Here is a 19654-nt window from a genome sequence, read left to right as displayed (position 1 = left end):
CGCTAGCGAGGAGCGCGGCCAATGAGAAAAGCAATTGCTTGGCCCCCGCGGGTCCGCAGTCCAGCCGGAGTGCGCCTGCGCGCGGCGGGGTTTGGGTGGGGGGGTGGCGCTCGGGGTTCCAGCCTAGAAGGTACGAGCGGGGCTGGGTCCCGGAGTGGGAAACGTGGAGTGCAGGTAATGTGCGATCTGGGCGCGCGGCGCCTCGGCTGCCTTCATGTTGTCCTTCCTTTATCATGCATTTCTCCTCTCATATCGTCCTCTGTCCCTTTATGTCTCCGTTCCTCCCGTTATGTTGCATCCTGCTTAAATCGTTATCACTCCCTTGTGTTTCCACCACTCTCCTAAAGTCGCCATCAATCCCCTTAACAAGATTTCGTTCTTTTTAAGTTCCATGGCCACCAAATGTCTCTCCTGTCGTGTCGCCTTCTCCTGTCGCCTACACATCTCTTTTGTTGCTGCTACTCCTTTACAATGTCCTTCTCATAAATCGTCATCATACCCCCTTGTCACCTTCGCACGCCTCCTGTCCCCTGTGTAAACCACACTTACGTTTCCTTTCTGTCTTTCTCATCCTTTATGTCTCCGTCAATCACCTGTCACCTTTGCTTCTCTGACAGCCACTGTCCGTGCCTAATGCTTCTAGTGTTTCCCCATTAGGAGTTTTGTTTTTTTTTTTCCTTTTCATGTCTCTGTCATTTTCCCCATGTCACCTCTCACATACCAGGTACTAGAGCCCGTTATTCTGGCTCCATCGCTAAACCTCTGGGTAACCTTGACCATCTCATCACACCTTTGCAACTTAGCTTCCTCATTTGTAAAATCCACACAGGGACACCTATGTCAGGGATGAGAGTGAGGGTCCTGTGAGTTTATTCTGGTGACATGCCTAGCTCGATGTGGCTAATACGATTAATCATCTCACCCTTACCCTCATCCAGTCACCTTCATCCCCTCCTCATTGTCACTCTCCCCCACCCCCCAGCTACCCTCATGATTCCCGAGGTGTCACACTCTCTATATCCTGACAAGTTCTGCTGCAGCAGCCAACCCGTGCTGTCCCACGTCACAGTCTCCAAGCTGTCCTCCCCTCCGCCACGTCACCACACCTGGGAGGGTGGCCCACTAGCCATTAAGAGCCTTGCGCATGTCAATATTAGTCTCTCCCTCTTTACCTTGGTGGACAGACTGATTTCCCATCCTCAAATTGAGAGCACTTAGCCCATAGCAGGAGTCGGGCAGGGCTTGGTGGGGGGAAAGACTCTAGGTAGCTTAGACCCAACCCTCCCTTGACTCATAAAATCAGGGATACAGAGAGATGAGGCAGGTCTCACCACACCATCAAACCTCAGCAACCCTAAATCCCCAGGTGAAGAGGTGAATGTCTTAGTCACTCAGCTTGCCTTAGCAAGGCTGAAGAGGACAGTCATTACAGTGTGTGCAGGGGATTGGAACCCCTCAGGTGCCAATCTTGGTTTTAGCATTTAGTACTTATATAGCTACATGAACTTGGGCGGGTGGCTTAGGGTCCCAGTGCCTCAGTTACTACATCTGTAATATGGGAATGCAAATACAAGTTATTCATTCAATTGATATTTGTTAAGCGTGTTCTACATGCCCAAGATTGTGCTAGGCATGGGGACACATGAGTGAACAAAACAGATTCCCTGGCCTCATGGAGTTTACATTCTGTTAATAGCAATGGCAAGAGACAATACACAAATGGGTAAGTAGATGATATGATATATTGGGGGGTGGGTAGGGAATGCAGAGATTGTAGTTTTAAGTAGGGTGACCTAGTGACATTTGAACAAAGACTTGAAGAGGGGGAGAGAGTGACATGGCTCTCTGGGGGAAGAGCAGCATTCTAGGCAGAAAGTAAAAGTGTTAGTCGCTCAGTTGTGTCCCACTCTGTGACCCCATGGACTGTAGCCGGCCAGGCGCCTCTGTCCATGGAATTCTCCAAGGAAGAATACTGGAGTGGGTAGCCATGCCCTTCTCCAGGGGATCTTCCCAACCAAGGGATTGAACCCAGGTCTCCCACCTTGCAGGCGGATTCTTTACCACCTGAAACACCAGGGTAGCCCCATTCTAGGCAGAGGGAATGGCACGTGCAAAGGCCCTGAGGTAGGAGCCTGCATGGCATCCCTAAGGGGTAGTGAGGAGGCCAGTGAGGGAGGAGAGGGATGGGGGATGAAGTCAGCAGGGTGATGGGGGAAGGTCCCCTGGGGTCTCAAGGGCCGTGGAGAAGACTTTGGCTTTACTCTGAGTGAGGCGGGTTTGGAAGAGAGGAGGAATGTGATCTGATGTGACATGAAGCCACAGCAGCAGCTGGAGAACTTCTACCAAGGATGGACTGGCAAGAGCAGCCTGGCTGGAAGAACAACTGAAGTCCTCTTTTAAAGCTGCACTCATATCCTTTATACTTGGAGAAAGTTTCCAATGTCCTTCTCAAAGATTGAGGGGGGGGAGAAGGAGATGTCGGTAGAGGTTTTGAGAGCCTATTTGGGAGGGAGGGAGGGAACCACAGGTCTACAGATATTAGATAGCAGGAGAGGGGGCTGTATATACCCAGCACCCTAGGGAGCTTGGGCTCGAATCCTGGCTTCCTGGCTTTGTCCCTTTATGCCAATGACTTAACCGCCCTAGGTCTTTAGTTCCCTTATCTGTTTGTTGTTGTTGAGCCCCTAAGTCGTATCTGACTCTCTGCAGCCCCATGGACTGTTGCCCACCAGGCTCCTTTGTCCATGGGACCTCCCAGGCAAGAATACTGGAGTGGGTTGCCATTTCCTACTCCAGGGCATCTTCCCAACCCGGGGATGGAACCTGCATCTCCTGTGTCTCCTGCGTTGGCAGGTGGATTCTTTACCAGAGAGTCACCTGGGGGCAGTTAGGCTAAAACAAAAGAAAATGAAAACACTGTTGTGAGAATTGAATATATAAAGTGTTTTGAGCAGTGCCTGGTTCAATAAACATAAGGATCCCCACTGTCTCTCCCATATCCTACCCTTCCACAGCCACAGACCTCTTGGAGGGTAGCAAGGAAAAGACACTCCACCTTATTTTGTGTTTGTGAGTTGGTTTGACAATATAGTGCCCTGGAACAGAACTGAGCTCTGGGATCAGATTCCCAGCCGACAGATCAACCCTGTGTGACATGGGCAGTGATTTCCCTGAGCCCTGTCTCATCTGAAAAACAGGGATAATAATGCTTTTTTCCCCCAGATGTGGTTTTTTTTTTTTTTCATTTGTTTGATTTGAGGGGAGGGTTTTGGGGCCACACAGCCTGTGGGATATTCGTTCCCCGACCAGGGATTGAACCTGTCCCCCCTGTGTTGGAAGTATGGCATCTCAACCATGGGAAGTCCCTGTTGTTATTTTCGAGTAGCGACATCAACCACTTTTGCTGTGATGCCACAGCACCCCTCCCTTGTCCCTTTTTCTCCCAGGTACACAGTGTACGATTCACTCATTGATCTATTGTCTCACTCCCTCGACAGAATTTCTTCCTTCCTAGGGACTTTTTTTTTTTTTTTTTCTGTTTTTCTGTGCTGCATCTCCAATTTCTAGATAGGGCTTGTCAGCAGTAGTTGAATAAATACTAGTTGAATGAATAGATGGATGAACTGGCCACTGAGCATCTGCCATGTACTGTCCCTGTGCTGGGTGACATGGGGGATACAGCAGTGACAGCCAGCCCGGCCCTCCCCTCATGGATTCCGGACCCATCATCAGGTAGTGACAGTCCAGTGGTCAGGGCCAGGTTGGGAGAAACGTAGGCAGAGGGGTCCGGGCTAGGATTGATAAGTCCAGGGGACTGCCAATCCCATGGAGGATGTCTGGACCAGCCAAGGAGTCAGGGAGGGCTTCCTAGAGGAGGTGGTACATAAGCTGATAGAAGTGAGCAACATGAAGAGAGAAAGGTATGCCAGGCAGGAGGGGCAGCTGTGGGCAGGTTTGGTGGTAAATGTGTGGTTTCAGTTCGAGGAACTGAAAGATATTAAATATGACTAGGCCATGGAGAATGGTACGAGCATAAGCCCAAAAGGTTATCAAGGAAAGGGCTCTGGGAGCCACAGTGAGAAGCTGAGACTTTATCCTATGGATACTGGAGGGCCACAGAGGAGGGGAGGGGCAAGCCAGACTCAGATGGGAATTAGAAGTGTTTGAGTGGAGGCTGGGAGCCACAGGAGGCAGGTAGAATGGGGACCCAGGTGAGAGAGGCCAGTTCATGGCCTTGGAGGGGAGGGGAAAGGGGTGGGTGGGAGACACTCTTGGGAGGCCAAATGGATAAGTTGTGGGGGACCCAGGACTCTGGGGGCATCAGGGCTTTCTGAGGAAGGTAGAACACAGGCTGAGACCTGAAGGGTGGGTAGGACAGCTGTCCTGGGAATGGGGACTCAGGGGAGGGGCAGGTTTGGGAGAGATGCTAAGGACAATTGGAGACATGGGTATAAGGGGCTTAGGGACACCTGGGTGGAGGTATCTAGGAGGCCATGGGACTTGCAGAGCTGAAGTTCAGAGAAGAGAGATGAGTCAGAGACAGCTTTGGAGTCAGAGGAACCAAAACTGTCAGATGGGGAAGGTCCACAGGCGCTGTCCATGGAGAGCCCAGGAGGGCATCATAAGACAGGTGCACTTTGTCCCAAAGGCAGTGGGCAGCCACAGAGGGGGTTTGAGTAGGGATGGGACAGCTTTTGAGTTCCACTTCCCAAGTATGCACCATTCATGACGGGGTGGGGGGATTCGTGTGTGCCTTTTTTGCTTTTTTTTTTCTTTACTTACTTGTTTTTCAGACCAAGCATCTTCTATCCCTAGAAGGGACACCTTCTGGGGTCCTTTGAAGTAAAAGATCTACTGCTAAAAACAAAACAAAAACATTTACAAAACCAGTGCTCTGTACTGTTTTCTGTAGACTTGACCACAGATGGTTGTGCGGTCCGTCCAAAGGGGTCTGCATAATCAAATGAAAATTGGCCCCTTTAAACCCAAGAACAGGTCTGTTTTGAAGGTCCCTAGGTTTGTAAATGTTTCCTAAGGTCTGGCCTGTCCAGTGCTTCAGATATGCTTCAGCAGCTAAGTGGCCCACCCTGAATTTTACCCTCAGGCTGAAGCTCCACCATCTACACTATTGCCCCAGGCTCAGAACACAAGCTACCTACTGAACCAGTGTCACTGAATCTTAAAGTGACATCTAAGAAAGTCTTTTCTCCCTTCTACTGCTCTTTTCTTCTGGTTTCAGAAGAAAAACAAACATTTAGAGTGGTTACAATGTGCCGGGCACTCGGTGGGTAGGAATAAATCAGACATAGACTTAGCTTTTCAAGGGACACATATATAAGTTTATCTGTGATAAACAGTGTGTTCAGGGTACTAGGGGACACAACTCACCAGCCAGCTTGTATCTATCTGAACTGACTGCTGTGGATGGTCATTGACTCTGCCCAGCAAATGTCATGTTGGTATATTAGTCTCCCTGCTGTTCTGAGAATGCAAGTGAGGCTCAGAAAAGGTAGCCTCTTCTCCACGTAAAGCACAGAGCTGAGATATGAACCAAGGGCTTGGGGACTGTGAGGCCCACCCTCTTAAACCAGCCACCACTCCCCAGACAGGCATTAAGTGATTTTTTTTTTTTTTTGACCATGCCACATAGTGTACGGGACCTTAGTTTCCCAACTAGGGATCGAACCTGCACGCCATACAGTGGAAGCACAGAGTCTTTACTGAATCACCAAGGAAGTCCCAAACCTCTTTTTATGAATGAGGCCAGCAGGGCTCAGAGAAATAAAGCCCTGTGCCCAATGTTACTGAATATGAAAGTGACAGAGGGCTTCTGGCTGTTCAGTGGCTGAGATTCCATGCTCCCAAAGCAGGGGGGACCCAGATTCAAGCCCTGGTCAGGGAACTAGATCCCACATGCCACAGCTAAAGATCCCACGTGCTGCAACTAAGACCGGGTGCAGCCACATATATATATATATATATATATATATGTGTGTGTGTGTGTGTATATATGTATATGTATCAGAAAATTTCTTTAAAAAAAAGTGACAGAGGTGGGATTTAAACCCTAGATTCATCAGTTCAAAGCACTGCTATGGAAGGAGGATCAAGTCTCCCACCCTCACTGGGGGTGGGGGTGTTGAGGGAACTGTGACCCAACACAGGTGGGTTTTGCTTCCTCCTTGTCCCTGGGCTATGGTGTCACACCCAGGGTCAGACAAGGCACGTGCCAAGGAGACAGGGAGTTATTCAATGGGCTGGTGGAACTACAGTTCAGTCCTACAGGCTGGGACTCAAAACACAGCCAAAATCCAAACTGGGACTGAAATCCACTTTCTTTTCATCTAAACCACACACCTGGTCTCAGGATTTAATGAAGCTTAGGTTCTTTATATCTCAGCACAGAAAGAATTCAGTGAGGGACAAAGTGATAGGTGAAAAGTGGACTTATTTAGAGAGAGACACATTCCGTAGACAGGATGTGGTTCATCTCAAGAAGCAAGAACGGCCCTGGGAGAAACACATTCCACAGAGTGTGGGCCATCTCAGAAAGCAAGAGTCCCCGAAATAGGGAGTGGTTGGTTTTTATGGGCTGAGTAATTTCTTTTCTTTTTTTTGGCTGCACTGGGCAGCATGAAGAATCTTAATTCCCCCATCAGGGATCAAACCCATGCTCCCTGCAGTGGAAGTGCTGAGTCTTATTAATCACTGGACCAGCAGGGAGGTCCCTGGGCTGGGTAATTACATAGGCTAATGAGTAGGAGGATTGTTCTAACTCTTGGAGAAAGGGTGGGGAGATTTCCAGGAATTGGGCCACCATCCACTTTTGGCCCTTTAATGGCCAGCCTTGGAACTGTCATGGCGCCTCTGAGTGTGTCATATGCTAATGTATATAATGAGACTCCAGGTCCATTGAATAAGGTCACTTTCACAAGTTCCAAGAGTGATGACCACATCCAACTTACCAATTTTGAAGCCACCATTCAACTCACTACAACCCCCAAAGGAGATCATATTTCCTCTGCCCAAAACCTACCCTTGGCCCCATTCTTGCCACAGTCCGGGTAGCTCTACATAATCTGGTCCTGTGACCTCTGATTCACCTCCTCTCCCTCCCCTCACTGCCATTCCACTACAGATACAAGCCTCTTCTCTATCCCCATAGGCATACTGCTGCCTCAGGGCCTTTGCACTGGCTGTTCTCTGTGCTTAGAATACTGTTCTGTAGCTCTCTTCCTCCCCTCCTTGAAGTTTTTTCCTCAGGTATCCCTTTCCCTATGCGGCCTTCCTTGTCCTCCTTATTTTCAAATGCAAGTAATCCCACCCCCACCCCAACCCCATCCCTCTTCCCTGAGTCTCTATAGCACTTACTACCTTATAACATATAATTTACTTTTTTTTTTTTGTCTGTCTTTATTGAAGTCTGTTTTGTTCACAGTGATGTCCCCGGTGCTTAAAACAATACCTGGTGCACAATAAAGGTGTGCAAAATTAATGAATAGCCTTGTGAAAAGTAGGTGGTATTTTTACTTTGCCCATTTTGCAGATGGGGACACTAAGGCACAGATGCGTTGTCAGTTCTCTGAAATCAAATAATCACATACATACTGAGGTTCATATTAAGATCAGGCATCTGGCTCCGGATGCCACAAGTATTAACTGCCTCACCAATCTAACGCAACCTATACCACCTCTCCAGTACTGGTTTTCTTTGTAAGTACGCTAGGTGCGTTTGCTTTGATAAAAATATAGCAAGTCAAAACTCAACCCATCAGTAAAGATTTGTCATCACAGCACAATTTGAAAGCCAAAAGGTTACTAACAAACTGAATAAAATGCATCTTCAGTTCAGTCGCTCAGTCACATCAGACTCTTTGCGACCCCACCCAGCTTCCCTGTCCATCACCAACTCCCAGAGCTTGCTCAAACTCATGTCCATTGAGTTTATTTTCTTCCTATTTTTGATTTATCAGCGGCCACCCCAGTTCCCCTGCCTCACCATGCTGTGCGCCATCCCTCACATCTTCCAGCCCTACTTTTCCCCAGTTTTGTTTCTGTTGATCTTAGCTTCCCTCCTGGAGAAGGGAATGGCAACCCACTCCAGTATTCTTGCCTGGAGAATCCCATGGACAGAGGAGCCTGGAGGGCTACAGTCCGTGGGGTCGCAAAGAGTCGGACCCAAATGAGCAACTAATACTACTACTAGCGTCCCTAATTTCATCTCACCTTCTGTTCCAACCACATAGTCTTAAATAAAACATTTCTCACCAAGGGCTTTGCAAATAAATAAAAGGCAAACTTGTTTCCTGCGCCATGCCTCCCCTCCCCCACCCTTCCAGCCTGCGGTCAGCCTTATCGAAGACTGTTACCTTCTGCTTCTCTTGGTGACCTACCCGGAGATCAGATAAGCTTGATCTGTTGCCATCCCTCGCTGGATCCATCCCCTTTTTGGCTGGCTCCCTATGATGGGGTGGGGGTGGGGGAATACTTACTTGTGCTCTTCTGCCTTTAACCAAACTGGGATCAGACGTTGAGGGGGAAGGGGTTTTCAATTTATCCTTTCAGATCTAGGCTGGATCTTGTGGTGAGGGGCGAACCGAACTCCCTTTGAAATTTCCTTTTTTTTTTTTTAATCACATTAATGCGTGGAATGAATTTTTTAAAACGTGAGAAAACATGGGACGTGGCAACACCTGTGTTCTCTCTATAATTATTTTTTTAACCCGCACAGATATTTTTCTTTTCTGTAAGTCGCTCATATGTCACGATTTTAGAAAAGAAAATAGGCGTAGGATAAAAAGCAATCCTGACGCACCCCCAAATCCTGTTGTCAAGGCAACCACTTCTGACGCTGTTGCTTCTTTCAATAATAACCCTTCTCTACCTTTGTGCACTTCCTGCCTGGGTAGGGGAAAGGGGGTCCTGCCCCTCTTTCATTGAGAAAGGTGGGTGGGAAAGGGGGAATCCCTCCAACTTATTTCTCCAGCTGTGGCCTTAAATTCTGCTTTGGAGATATGAGATGGTAAATGGGAAACCCTCCTTATCCCTTCAGCTGGAGCCTGGATTTTTTTTTTTTTTTAAACACCAAAAATATTTTGTATTGGGATATAGCCAATTAACAATGTTGTGGTAGTTTTAGGTGAACAGGGAAGGGACTCGGTCACACGTATACATGTATCCATTCCCCCCCAACCTCCGCCCCCAGACTGGTAAGAAACGTTTAAAAAATCCCTATCAAAATATCAGTTGGCCTTTTTTTAAAAATCACATACAGACTGCAATACAGATTATAACAGAAAACCCACCATCCCCTTATCACACCGCGCGCTCTTCCCCTCCCATAGCGTGGGCTGTGTCTTGATTTTGTGGCTACATCCCTAAATCATGTTGTTCAGCCTTGATCATTCCATTTTATTTTATAATTTTAAAAATCATTAGTCTTATTTATGTATTTGTTTTTGACTAGGTAATACATGCCCACGGTACAAATATTCACAGGTTTTATAGCCGAGAAAAGATGGGGGGGCTCTTTTTTCTCTTTACCTGAGTCCTCCCTAACCCATATTGGGGGGGCTCTAGGATGGAGCCTAGCGAAGCCATCGCTCAGACCTGTGCTCTTTCTCCACCCCCGCCAGGTTGGCTAGACCGTATCTTGGGGGCCGGCCCCCCCTCTCCCTGCGGTGAGCCCGGACCGGCGCGCTCACTGCGCAGACTCCCCGCTGCAGTGGGCGGAGCCCCTTGGGCCCCGCCCCCTCCTTCCTCCCGCCCCTGCTCAGCCTGTTGGGGCAGAAGCTGGGGCCCCGTGGAGGTAGCAGCAGCTGTCTGCCGAGTGAGGCCGAGGCCCCTCTGGGGTACGGTAGGGGAGGATGATTGGGGGGATGGGGTGGGAGCTGACAGGGAGGCCCCGATGGTCTTGGGCTCTTGGCCTGAGCTGTCTAGTGGTTACCTGAGTGTGAGGTTAAAGGAGCTACCTGGAAAATGACTTCAGGGTAAATCCCAGGGCTCGGAAGGGCTCCGCTGACCCAGTCCGGAGCTGTCATTTTGGGAGTGTGTAGGATAGGGCTCGGAGAAGGGAAGGTGCTAAATTGGGAGCAGTGCAAGTGCTGACGACAGGCAGGGTGGGCGCTCAGGGGGGCATGGTGGGCACTAAAGCGAGGCAGGGAGGACACCCCAGAGGGATAGGAGGAAGGCAGAGGGGTTGGATTTTGAGGGATTTCGAAATCCCTACTGACCAGCAGTCAGCTTCCTCCTTTAAGGGTGGCGGGCGCAGTGCCAGTAGCCCCCGTGATCACAGACAAGGCTACCCAGTGAGTCCCGTGAGCCCGAGGCTGATCCGTTTTCTGTAATGTCCCCCAAAAGCCTAGAACACCCCACACAGTGCCAGCTTCTGGTCCCCGCAGTTTGGAGACCCTGACACACCCACTTTGGCACCTGGGATCTGCATAACCCCTGACTCCCGGGCACGATGAAGCCTAAACTGATGTACCAGGAGGTAGGTGGATGGGGGACCCAGGGAGGAGGGGCCGGATCAGGAGAGGGTGGGGGCCTTGCTGAGCTGACCTGTCACCACCACCCCCATCCGTGTGCCCCAGCTGAAGGTGCCTGCAGAGGAACCTGCCAACGAACTGCCCATGAATGAGATCGAGGCATGGAAAGCTGCAGAAAAGGTAGGTGCCCCTCGCCACCCTCAGACTGTCTCTGGAGGCTGTGGGCTGGGCTGCTCTCCTTGGGCTGACTGCTCGCCTCCTCCTCCCCCGCAGAAAGCCCGTTGGGTCCTTCTGGTCCTTATCCTGGCGGTTGTGGGCTTCGGTGCCCTGATGACTCAGCTGTTTCTATGGGAATACGGCGACTTGCATCTCTTTGGGCCCAATCAGCGCCCAGCCCCCTGCTATGACCCTTGCGAGTAAGTGGAGGGGGGCGTGGGTGCCTGGGATGGTGGGGGGAGGGGCCCTGCCAGGCCAGGGACACTTCAACACGCACTACGCAGGGCCTGCACCTAGTGGTCAAGAAGAATAAGGGGGTGGCAGAGACTCCCAAATGGACCGTCACAGTTCTTCCTTCTGTGCCCACCCGCTTCACCCACACTGTTGCCATGGCAACCACAGCGTCATCTTCTATGCCTCTGAGAACAGACAGGCACACATAGACACACATGGCATCTTCCATCCACATCCATGGACAGACAGACACACACACACACACATACACACAACCTTCCACAAATCTAGAGAGACAAATGCACACACACACGAATACATATAGTCTTCCATCCTCTGTGGGCAGACAAGTGAGCACTCACAGTCTAGCCCACCATGGCTGATTCTGCCTCCCTCCCTCCCCGCCTCCCCACCCAGAGCAGTGCTGGTAGAGAGCATTCCCGAGGGCCTGGACTTTCCCAATGCCTCCACGAGCAACCCCTCCACCAGCCAGGCCTGGCTGGGCCTGCTTGCTGGTGCCCACAGCAGCCTGGACATTGCCTCCTTCTACTGGACTCTCACCAACAATGACACCCACACTCAGGAACCCTCTGCTCAGCAGGTACCTGGCAACCTGGGCCCTGGATGGCAGCAGGGGTGGTGGGAGGCATCAGAGGCAGGGAGATGAAAGGGGTTTCCCTCCAGCCCAGGAGACAGACTGGCATGTCTCACGTAGTGGGTTGGACAAAAGTGTTTGGAAGCAACTGTCTTCACAATGCCCGCTGGACTGGGGGCATTTTGTCATGGTCATCTGGAGGCCTCTGAATGTCAGGGCATGGGTTTGGTTACGAGGGATTAGGCTAGCAGATACTGCTCATCCACAAGCTGCCCTGAGCCTGTCACACAAAGAAATGAAAACATGGAATGAGTACCAGCCCAGCCTCAAGCCAGGCTCCTGCTTCCCAGCTCTGTGACCTCAGGCAGGTCACCTCATCTCGCAGTCTTCCGTTTCTTTATCTGTAGAATGGGGCCATTATCTAGTGTTCACCTCTTGTGAAGATGAAACGGGCTGATCCCAGCCAACGACAGCAGTGCTTGACAAGAGTCAGCCCTTTTTAAGTATTTACTATGATAACCTTGTTAGGGTCTGCAGACAAACTTAAAAAGCATAAAACTTCAAGATTTGAAAAGGAACAGCCTAGGTGGCTAAGCCCTTCTTTGAAAGACGTAGTGAATTTGTCCCTCTTCTTCCTTTTCCCTGCTGCACTGTCTGTCAGAGGCAGACTTTAAATGTATTAAAATTGTGGGGGATCATTAAACAGTGCCTGGAAAAAATGCACAACAGTTAAAAATTATATGAGCTGAAAATTCCCTGGTGGTCCAGTGGTAGACTGCCAAGGGTGCAGGTTCAATCCCTGATCAAGGAACTAAGATCCTTCAACCTTAAAAAAAAAAGGTACGAGCTTCCATGCCCTGCTGGTTCCTACTGGAGTGATTCAAAGCACAAAGCACAGACATAGAAGGCAGACGGTCTGAGTTCAAATCCTGCTTTCCTGTTGATTTCTAAAACGCTCAGTTTCTTCATCTGCACTTGGGGATAAACTCAGACTTGCCTTGTCAATGACAGCTGTGAGAATTCAGAGTTTGGGTGTAAAGGGGCTTAGAAGGGGCCTGGCTCACAGTAGAAACAAGGGAATCATTGACTGTTACTGTTATTGGCATCATTCAAGCCTTACTCAGGTCTTCCCAGACTCCCAAGTCTGTGCTGTGCCTTCAACATCCTGCAAGGTGCCTAGAGACCCCTGCTGTGTCAGACATGGATAACTACCAGGTCAGGGTCTTGGGAAGGACCTGTGAAGAGCAGGAGTGGCAGGGAGACCCTAACAGGGCTCAGAGCAGCGAAGTATTAAAATAGATAGAGACTTCCCTGTTGGTCCAGTGGTTAAGACTCCATGTTCTGAATATAGGGGGCACGGGTTTGATCCCTGGTTGGGGAACTAAGATCCCTCATGCCGCACAGCACAGCCCAAAAAATAAAACAGATAAATTAAGGTTTTAACTTCTTAACCTGTAAAGCCTTTCCTAACTGTATTAATGTAAAGCCTGATCAGATCTAGAAGCCTAATCTCAAAACAATTCCGTGGGGTGCTCCGTGGGGCTCGAGAACCAGCTGATCCATTCCCTCAAAGCTGTCTCCTCCCTCCAGGGCGAGGAGGTCCTCCGGCAGCTGCAGACTCTGGCACCCCGAGGTGTGAAGGTCCGCATTACTGTGAGCAAGCCCAATGGGCCTCAGCCCCAGGCAGACCTGCAGGCCCTGCTGCAAAGTGGTGAGCTAGGGGGCCACTGGAGGTGGGCTGGGTCTGGGGCTCCCCAAGCCATCTCCTGACCTCCACCCCTGTCGGTACAGGTGCCCAGGTCCGCATGGTGGACATGCAGAAGCTGACCCATGGTGTCCTGCACACCAAGTTCTGGGTGGTGGACCAGACCCACTTCTACCTTGGCAGTGCCAACATGGATTGGCGCTCCCTGACCCAGGTCTGCCTGCGCCCTGCCCACTGCCCTTCTAGGTCACTCCCTGCCTCACGGGGCACCCATCCTCCAACCGTACCCCCGCCTCCTGCTACCAGACCTCTAGAAGCATCCCCCAACCCAGCCCTCCATCACCCTCCCCTTGCTCATGGAAGCCCCTTTATATGGCATCCAAGGCCCTGTCCACCCACTTGACCTTCACTACTCACTTCCTGAGAGCCTGCTCTAAGCCCAGCCCTGTTCTGATGCTGAGAACGTGATGGCAACAGGTAGACCTCTTGGAACTTGTGGTCCAGGGCGGACATGGGCCTATCACCAGGCAGTGTCAACCCAAAAGGGTCAAGGCTGAGATGGGAGATGGGGAGAAGCACAAGTAGACGGTCAGGATGGGGGACCCAACCTGGGGTATCAAGGAAAACTCCCAAAGGAGATGACAGTTAATCTGCTACCTGAAGGAGCTGCAGGAATGAGCATGAGATGGGAAAGGGGTACAGCTGAGGCAGTGATCATGTCTTCAACAAATAGATACTGTGCCAGCCCCTAATTGGACTTCACTGGTAGCTCAGCTGGTAAAGAATCTGCCTGCAATGCAGGAGACTCCGGTTCGATTCCTGAGTTGGAAAGATCCCCTGGAGAAGGGAGAGGCTCCACACACCAGTATTCTTGGGCTTCCCTGGTGGCTAAGTCAGTAAAGAATCTGCCTGCAATGCAGGAGACCGAGGTTCGATTCCTGTGTTGGGAAGATCGCTTGGAGGAGGGCATGGCAACCCACTCCAGTATTCTTGCCTGGAGAGTCCCCATGGACAGAGGAGCCTGGTGGGCTACAGTCCATGGGGTTGCAAAGAGTTGGACACAACTGAGTGACTAGGCTGAAGCCCCTAATCCCACCGACTCTGTGGAAAAACACAGAAAATACAGCCATGGCTGAGACATCCCTCGTGCAAGTCCTCCCAGTCCAATAGGGAGACAGGTTTGTCACCAGGGAAAGTGATGAGGGAGGCCCAAGGAACCTTGAGAGCCTAAGGAATGCTTGACACAGGCTGGGCAGTCAAGGCAGGATTCCTGGAGGAGGAAACCCTCAGTGGAGACCTAAGACTGAGCAGGAGCTCAGTAGAAGGTAGAAGCCGCAAAGGTTCAGGAAACTGGAGCTTTGGAGTAACTGACTTACGCCAAAACTTCAGATTTTAGTCTTGAGTCAAGATCATGTCCATCTCAGGGCTTTAGCTGGGGGAAGGAGGATGGGGGCTAAGGGGCAGAAAGAGGGGAGGTAGGGGCAGGAAGAGGGGGAGACAGAAGGGCAAAGGGTAGGAAGGGGGACTTGTTGGAGGCAGGAGGAGAGGCTGCAGGGGTCCATGTCACCTGCCGCCACCAGGCCACCACCCTGGAGCTCAGCACTGTGCTCCCACAGGTCAAGGAGCTGGGCGTGGTCATGTACAACTGCAGCTGCCTAGCTCGAGACCTGACCAAGATCTTCGAGGCCTACTGGTTCCTGGGCCAGGCGGGCAGCTCCATCCCGTCAACCTGGCCCCGGCCTTATGACACCCGCTACAATCAAGAGACTCCAATGGAAATCTGCCTCAATGGAACCCCTGCTCTGGCCTACCTGGCGGTGAGTCCAAGGAAAGAGGGGCCTGCCACATGCCCTCCCTGGGCCTCCTCCATCCACCCCTGCCCAGTGATTTGATGGGGATGAGGGAATCCTGACCACTAGCTGTCACTTCTGCTCACTCAGGGGCCTGGGCCATGTCCCAACCTCCCTAGGCTTTGGTTTCATCTAGAAATCTTATGATTGCATCATAATATTTGCAATCTCTTAGGGCTAATGCATTGGAGAAGGAAATGGCAATCCACTCCAGTGTTCTTGCCTGGAGAATCCCAGGGATGGGGGAGCCTGGTGGGCCCCCGTCTATGGGGTCGCACAGAGTCGGACATGACTGAAGCGACTTAGCAGCAGCTGCAGCAGGGCTAATGAGGCGGCACAGCTGGGTTCATTGAGGCCAATCCCTGGTTGAACTGTCCACTATGGCCGAATGTCACATTTTTAATCAATTAAGATGAAATGCAGTTAAAAAGTCAGTTCTTCAGTCACACTAGCCCCCTTTCAAGGGCTCAGCAGCCACACCTAGCAAGTGGTTGCCATATTGAACAGTGTAGATACAGAACATTTTCATCACTGTGGAATGTTCTATTGGACTGCACCCACTCCCGACAAGGCACTGCTGTTTTCAGCTGTTGATGTTTTCACTAGTTGGGGTGGCCAACCTGGGACCCCCCAAGCAAGTCACCTGGCCAGGCCCAGCGTCATCATGAAGGGCCCCACTAAGGCATGGATGGAGGGACATAACTCACTGGGGTCCTTTGCTCCAGTGATCTCCCACTGGGGAGTAAAGTTTCCCTCATCACCGCTTCCCCTTTCAGAACTTAAGTTTGCTCACCTGTTGGGAGGGTGGAGGGAGCTGGGTGAAGCTCCTGGGGTGGGTGGGAACATGAGGAATGCCATGGAGGTGAGCTGTGAGCCAGTCAGGGACAAAAGTGACTAGAGGGCTTCACTGGTGGTTCAGCTGGTAAAGAATCCACCTGCCAATGCAGGAGATGCAGTTTCCATCCCTGGGTCGGGAAGATCTCCTGGAGGAGGGCATGGCAACCCACTCCAGTCCTCTTGCCTGGAGAATCTCCATGGACAGAAGAGCCTGGCGGGCTACAGTCCATGGGATCACAAAGAGAGTCGGACACGACTTAGCAACTAAACAGCCGCAGCAGCAGCAGAAGAAGAAGCTGGTACAACAGTGTAAAGCAACTATTCGCTAATAAAAAAAAAATTTTAAGAGATTAAAGCAGAGGTCCTCAAGCCTGAGCATGCACACTAGAATTACCAGAAGGGCTTGTTAAAACCAGATCCCTGGGCTCCATCCTAACACCTTGATGCTGTGTGCCCTGTGCAGTGAGGCCCAGGAATTTGCATTTCTACCAAGTTCCCAGGTGATGCTGCTGCTGCTGCCTGACCAGGCATCTCATGTCAAGAACCACAGGGTTAGAGCTTAAGTTCTAGAACCAGACTGCCTAGGTTCAAACCCTGGCTCCGTTCCTCAGCTCTGTGACCTTAGGCAAATCACTTATCCTCTCTGAGCCTCTATTTGCTCACCTGTGAGCTGGGACGTGGTCATTCTCTCTCCCCTTCACGGAGGCTGAGCATTCAGTGAGATACACAGGGACCTGACTCCTGACTGGCTGTCCACGGCTGGGGGCCACTGTGAAGGACGTGTCTTGACTGTCCCCTTCTCCCCCCAGAGTGCACCCCCACCGCTGTGTCCAAGTGGCCGCACCCCAGACTTGAAGGCCCTGCTCAACGTGGTGGACAACGCCCGGAGTTTCATCTACATCGCGGTCATGAACTACCTGCCCACCATGGAGTTCTCCCACCCACGCCGGTACTGCTGGGCACGTGGACAGGGCTCAGGGCCGGAAGCCACACGAGTGAAAGAGGAGACGGGAGAGGGAGTGATGGGGCCCAGAAAGCAGGCAGGAGGCCAAGGCCAGGGGACAGAGGGAGGGGACGCCGCCGGGCGAGACAGAGGTGACAGGGAGAGTGGTCTGGATGCTCGAGACAAGGAAGGGGGACAGAGAAAAGGAAGTGAATATTGGGAAAGGAGTATGGAGATGGGGGGACTGGAGGCTTGAGGCAGAGGATGTGGGGTTTCTGGGGGTAGGAAGCAAGGAGTGTGGGCGGGATATGGGGTGAGGGGCTTGAGAGGTGGGACTGAGCGTATTCAGGTTTGGGGCGGCACAGTTGGGGTTTGAGATCTGGGATAGGAAGGGGGGATGATTGGATCTGGGGGTTCAGAGCAGGTAGCCTGGGGGCCGCAGACAAGACGATGAGTGGATTGGGTGGGGGTGGGCAGGAGCGGGAGCCAGAGATGGGGTGGTCTTGGGAAATGGGGGCTCTCTGAAACTGCAGCGGGACCCAGGCCTGGCGCCCTAAAGGTGAGGGGAGGCCTCCCTCCATACCCTGCACCCCCCATCCCCAGGTTCTGGCCTGCCATTGACGACGGGCTGCGGCGGGCTGCCTATGAGCGGGGCGTCAAGGTACGCCTGCTGATCAGCTGCTGGGGACACTCTGACCCCTCGATGCGGGCCTTCCTGCTCTCCCTGGCTGCCCTGCGTGACAACCATACCCACTCTGACATCCAGGTGGTAAGCACCTGCCCAGACCCACCCCTCAGCTCCTGTGGCGCTCACCTGTCATCTGACAGAGATGACCCACAGCAGGCTGTGCCCTGATTGGGGCGGAGGGGGGTGGTGACCACAGGTCAGGGTTGGAATCAAGGGCGTGGGCAGAGGGGTCAGGGCCAGGATGAGGGAGCCCTGAGGAAGCTCCTGCTACAGCCTAAAGGGTCACAGAAGACTTTCAGGAAAGGGGGACATCTGAGGTAAGACCTCAGGGACGATGGTGAATAATCTGCCTGCAGTGCAGGAGACCCGATTCAATCCCTGGGTCAGAAAGATTCCCCTGGAGGAGGAAATGGCAACCCACTCCAGTATCTTTTTTTTTTCACTCCAGTATTCTTGCCTGGAATATTCCATGGACAAAGGAGCCTGATAGGCAACAGTTCATGGGGTCGCAAAGAGTCACACACAACTGGGTGACTAACACTTTTAACACTAGAGGGAACAGGTGGCGTGTGAGCCAGTCTTTAGAGGACCCACTCCTCTGAAGGGCTTCGCATACTGTGCTAGTGGTAAAGAACCCACCTGCCAACGCAGGAGACATAAGAGACATGGGTTCGATCTCTGGGTTGGGAGGATGCCCTGGAGGAGGGCATGGCAACCTACTCTAGTATTCTTGCCTAGAGAATCCCAAGGACAGAGGAGCCTGGTGGGCTATGGTCCATAGGGTTGCAAAGAGTTGGACACGACTAAAATGACTTTGCACACACACGTGCACTTCTCTGGGCCCTGTTCTGATCCCCAGGGCCCCCAATCTCGAAGACCTGGTTCCACTCCCCACCCCCAACCCAGGGGCTTCTCTGTCCTCACCCTGCATCTCCCCACCCCTCTCAGAAACTCTTTGTGGTCCCTGCGGACGATGCCCAGGCCCGAATCCCTTATGCCCGCGTCAACCACAACAAATACATGGTGACCGAACGGGCCACCTACATCGGTGAGTGTTCCAGGAGCACCATGATCAGGGGGCGGGGCGAAGGGGTTAGAAGGGGGTCCAGGTGGTGCCCTGGGCCCTGACTCTCTGGACCCCCCACTCCCCATAGGAACCTCCAACTGGTCTGGTAGCTACTTCACCGAGACGGCGGGCACCTCGCTGCTGGTGACGCAGAACGGGCGGGGTGGCCTGCGGAGCCAGCTGGAGGCCGTGTTCCTGAGGGACTGGGACTCCCCTTACAGCCATGACCTTGACGCTGCCGCCGACAGCGTGGGCAACGCCTGTCGCCTGCTCTGAGGCCCGGTCCGATGGCCAGGCCAGGCCTGCAAGGTCCCTGCAGGCTCAGGTGTTCCGGGTCTCCATCCCCTGTCCCCGTGCCCCCCCCGCTTCTGTCTGACCCGTTGTGGCTCCAACAGGCTCCCCTTTGCAACCACCCCTACCCCGGCCTCCCATCTCTACCTCCGCCCCCACTGGCCTGATGCTGTGGCCCCAGAGGACCCAGCCGAGCTGCAGGAGGGCTCAGCCCCCAGAGGAGAAGTGGGGGTGCATGCTGGGCCCACCCTTCCTGGCCCACCCCACTTCCCAGGGCAAAGAGGGCCCAAGGTCATAATAAGAAGTAAATAACTTGTCTGTACAGCCTGTGCCTGAGTGGTGTGAGGTGGGGTGTCGGGCAGGGGCAGCTGGCATGAGCCTCTGGGGGGACCTCTTTGTGGGTCCTGGGCCCTCAGCATGTGGCCAGTGTGGTTTGGTGTGCGCTGGGGTGTGCTGAGCCCTCAGTGGGTGGCCAGCATGGGCCAGCGTGTGCTGAACGCTCGGTGGATGATGCACGCGAGCTGGTGTGTGCTGAGCATGGGTGTGTGACCTTGTGGGCGGGCATGAACTGAGCCTCCTGGAGCCAGCATGGGGCCACGTGTGCTGCACACTCAGCGTGACCCGAGCCACATGAGCACGCGCCAAGCCACTGCCCTATCCCCGAGGGTGGACTCACACGTCTGGACACTGGCGTGGATACTGAGCGTGAACTTAATATTTCGCATGTCCCGAGCATGGATAC

General features: G+C 52.5%; 1 protein-coding gene across 3 annotated transcripts; it reads left to right on the top strand.

Moving 5' to 3' along the window:
- The first annotated feature begins 19 nt into the window (after window positions 1-19).
- Window positions 20-19234, top strand: PLD3 (phospholipase D family member 3). 3 transcript variants are annotated; one of them, XM_043438038.1, is made up of 13 exons: window positions 20-174; window positions 9636-9829; window positions 10360-10492; window positions 10593-10667; window positions 10761-10903; window positions 11355-11538; window positions 13123-13243; window positions 13324-13451; window positions 14854-15054; window positions 16734-16873; window positions 17471-17636; window positions 18504-18603; window positions 18710-19234. In XM_043438038.1, the coding sequence occupies exons 3-13, from the start codon at window positions 10466-10468 to the stop codon at window positions 18895-18897; spliced, it is 1473 nt and encodes a 490-aa protein (XP_043293973.1). In that variant the 5' UTR covers window positions 20-174; window positions 9636-9829; window positions 10360-10465; the 3' UTR covers window positions 18898-19234. The 3 variants fall into 3 exon arrangements, with proteins under 3 accessions (XP_043293973.1, XP_043293974.1, XP_043293975.1); XM_043438039.1 differs by having other exon boundaries at window positions 9636-9851; XM_043438040.1 differs by lacking the exon at window positions 9636-9829 and having other exon boundaries at window positions 27-174.
- The last annotated feature ends 420 nt before the right edge of the window (window positions 19235-19654 follow it).

This window comes from Cervus canadensis, chromosome 18 (assembly GCF_019320065.1).
Source record: "Cervus canadensis isolate Bull #8, Minnesota chromosome 18, ASM1932006v1, whole genome shotgun sequence".
Classification (NCBI taxonomy): Eukaryota; Metazoa; Chordata; class Mammalia; order Artiodactyla; family Cervidae; genus Cervus; species Cervus canadensis.
Note: the sequence above shows the minus strand (reverse complement) of the source record. Positions and strands in the feature narration are given on the sequence as shown.

Coding starts and splice junctions, on each gene's coding strand:
- PLD3 (XM_043438038.1), top strand. CDS start 10,466: ATGAAGCCTAAACTGATGTACCAGGAG. Junction 15,055..16,733: donor CTGCTCTGGCCTACCTGGCG/GTGAGTCCAAGG, acceptor TTCTCCCCCCAG/AGTGCACCCCCACCGCTGTG. Junction 16,874..17,470: donor GAGTTCTCCCACCCACGCCG/GTACTGCTGGGC, acceptor CCCCATCCCCAG/GTTCTGGCCTGCCATTGACG.